The 3,109-nt window shown below is 35.9% G+C and overlaps 1 protein-coding gene across 3 annotated transcripts; it reads left to right on the forward strand.

Annotated features, from left to right (window-relative positions):
- Positions 1 to 261: 261 nt before the first annotated feature.
- On the forward strand, positions 262 to 2,500 carry LOC109239618 (40S ribosomal protein S17-like). Of its 3 annotated transcripts, none has more exons than XM_019406205.1 (2): positions 262 to 368; positions 1,790 to 2,497. In XM_019406205.1, exon 2 carries the CDS (start codon positions 1,817 to 1,819, stop codon positions 2,252 to 2,254), a length of 438 nt encoding a protein of 145 aa, XP_019261750.1. In that variant the 5' UTR covers positions 262 to 368; positions 1,790 to 1,816; the 3' UTR covers positions 2,255 to 2,497. The 3 variants fall into 3 exon arrangements, with proteins under 3 accessions (XP_019261750.1, XP_019261751.1, XP_019261752.1); XM_019406206.1 differs by having other exon boundaries at positions 296 to 386; positions 1,790 to 2,500; XM_019406207.1 differs by having other exon boundaries at positions 305 to 413; positions 1,790 to 2,500.
- The last annotated feature ends 609 nt before the right edge of the window (positions 2,501 to 3,109 follow it).

A 3,109-nucleotide genomic window follows, 5' to 3' on the forward strand; every position in this document is an offset into this window, starting at 1 on the left:
AGTTTGCGTGATTGCCTTTGCTACTTCGGGCCCGTATGCTGAAGTTAAGCGAAAAAGTGGGTACGCTTGCAATTTTTTTTGCAAAGCGGGTACAAGTTAAAACGTAACCCAAAAAGCGGGTATAGATGCAAATGCCCCAAAATTATTTGTGTAACAATCCCATACAAAAATCCAATTTTTCAAGTTTTATGACATAGGATCGGCCCAAAACAGTAGGCCCAAAAAGATAGCAACTTCTAGCAGCCCATGCTGTCCAAGTGAAACTTAAAACCCTAATCCCCTTCAACTTCGTCTCTTATATTTTTTCCGCTGCAAGCATAAGATTGCTCACTTGCCGCACTCGAGTCGTCTCTGCTCCAAATCTTCAAGTAAGTTCCTCTACAAGGGTAAAGGAATTTCGCACATCTTTCTTTGTATGTCGTTTGATCACAATGTTGAATGCTTAGTGAATATATTCTAGTTACATGCTTCATCTGATTGTGGATCTAATTATTTCAGTTTACATTTATTTTTTCTTAATCATGTTTAGGTTAAAAGACTGTTTGTTGTTCCTAAAGCAAGAGAAAATAGTTAATTTTAGAAAATGAGAATGTATGTTTGTTTGTGTTGTGTGTTCATGATATTCTATGTGTGCCTATTTCTTATTTTGTTTAGTCTAAAACTGAAGGCTTGGGTATATGATATAATTAAACGAACCCCTTTAGGGTTTTTTGGTTTATTGAGCTTAACACTTAGATTTTTTAATTTGAAGACGATAGAAGGAGGTTAGTTGATTAGCTATTGTCTTCTTATGTGGGAGCACTCAACATCCTGTTACTGATATTGTTAAATGATGCCTTTAGTATTAAAAACTTTAGTATAGAACAGTTAAATCAACTGGTTGTGTGGTACAATTTGGTCTGGAGTATTGTGTGCATTGTGAATATGTTGGGCTCTGGATACAAAAAAAATGTATAAACTCTGGAGCTAGTGCACGTATCTTGTTTATTAAGGTTTGCATGACCTTGATTATTTTATGTAGATCTGAGTAGTAGAAATGCTTTGTCATTAGGCTGATAAAAATAAGATGCTGTGTCTTGTAAAGGGAAATACTCATCTATCTTCCAGAAATTCAACGAGTTTATCTAGGATTTGGTAAAACTCATGATAGGAGATTTCGAGTTTGACCTTTTCTTTTTATATTTCTGTTCTTGTTTTTGTTGATTTTTATGAATAAACCATCCATGTCTTGCTTTGTTTTGGAAATGGCAAGTGTTCAATTGATATTTTGACCAAGAAGGTGCTGACAAAAGTATTTACAGGTCACAAACCAGAAAGTATGTCACTTCTATTCTTACAGGGAATCTATTAGCTTCATCACTTCTTCAGTATCACTAACAAAGTTTTGTTTACACTAAAAATAAAAAAAGTAAACCATCCATTCTTGCTGTTTCATGATTATGCTTGACTTTTTTCTTATATACAGTTTTTTTTAATATATGCTTCAAAGATAGAGATTGGGCAAGTGAGAGATTTAGGCAGTTCTAGATTTGAATACACTCTTAATTGCTTTTAAAGGCAATAATTTACAAGTATAAGTAGTATTGGGATTATTTACTCTTGGATAGAGTGCCTGGTCACAGAGGATTCCTTTAGTTGATCCCAACATTGTTTGAAATTGAGCGGTTGATTGATATGCTTGACTGGTCTTATTTGGTACGTTGAGATTAATTGATCCACAACGATCTGATATAATATCTAGATTCTTTTGATGAACTGTGTCAGTAGATATTCTTATTTCATATTACAGGGTTTGTGCTAAGTAGCAGCTGCAAGGATGGGTCGTGTTCGCACCAAGACTGTGAAGAAGTCATCTAGACAGGTAATTGAGAAGTACTACTCAAAAATGACCTTGGATTTCCACACCAACAAGAAGATCTTGGAGGAAGTTGCCATAATTCCTTCAAAGCGTCTCCGCAACAAGATTGCTGGGTTCTCCACCCACCTTATGAAGCGCATTCAGAAGGGACCTGTTAGAGGCATCTCCCTGAAATTGCAAGAGGAGGAGCGTGAGAGGCGTATGGACTTTGTTCCCGATGAGTCTGCCATTAAGACTGATTTGATTGAGGTCGACAAGGAGACCCTTGACATGCTTTCAGCTCTTGGCATGTCTGACCTTCCTGGTGTTGTCAAGCAGGCTGCAGAACCACAGGCAGTGGCAGCCCTCCCAACCTACGGTCGTGGTGCTGGTGGTTTTGGCGGCAGGAAATACTAAGAACAGATTTTAAGACATCATGAACAAATCTAAGCCGAAACTTTTTGGTAGGTTTCAATCTCAAAAAAAAAACTGAAACTTTTGGTAGATTACATGTGTTAGCTCTCCCTATTTTGTTCAAGGATTATTTGAAGCCAAGCTCATTTTGTTTATGTTTTGAGAGATGATAAACTCACTGTTCTTGAATATTGGTTCTAAATGCATGTGATTTATTTTCCTTAATTACATTTGGGGATTGTTACATGGTCCAACGTCATTCTTATATTTATTTGATCCACTGTTATGTCTATGTTTCAGAAGTGGTCGTTGGTCATCCCTTCCCTTCATAATTTTTGTTTAGGATGGAATTAAGTTGTACGGCTTACAATTGGAGATCTGAAATCATTGACTTACAGTGAGCTTATTTGCTCTTTATAGCATGCATAGGAAATTTCAGATGCTCTCAGCATTTCTTCATTGTATTTGCTCTTTATAGCACACGTAGGAAATTTCAGGTGTGTTTTCAGCACTTCTTCCAATGATATAGAGGGTGTTTGGATTGGCTTATTTTTAAGTGATTATTGGCTTTTAAGTACTTTTTTAGTTTGTGTGGTGTTTGGTAATGATAAAAAGTGCTTAAAAGCACTTACATTTTGGCGTAAAAAGTACAAAATAAGCCAAAAGTTGGATATTACCAACTTATGACTTTTGGCTTTTAGCTTAAAAGTTAGTTTTTATAAGCCAATTCAAACACCCTCGTAGTATTATCCCAAGCTAGTTGTTGCTCGTGCTCTCATCCAATGTATCTCCTAATACTGAATGGTTTTTTGCAATGAAAATATTGTGTGAATTATTGAATTATCACTATGAAAGCAT

Source organism: Nicotiana attenuata, unplaced genomic scaffold (assembly GCF_001879085.1).
Source record: "Nicotiana attenuata strain UT unplaced genomic scaffold, NIATTr2, whole genome shotgun sequence".
Taxonomy (NCBI): Eukaryota; Viridiplantae; Streptophyta; class Magnoliopsida; order Solanales; family Solanaceae; genus Nicotiana; species Nicotiana attenuata.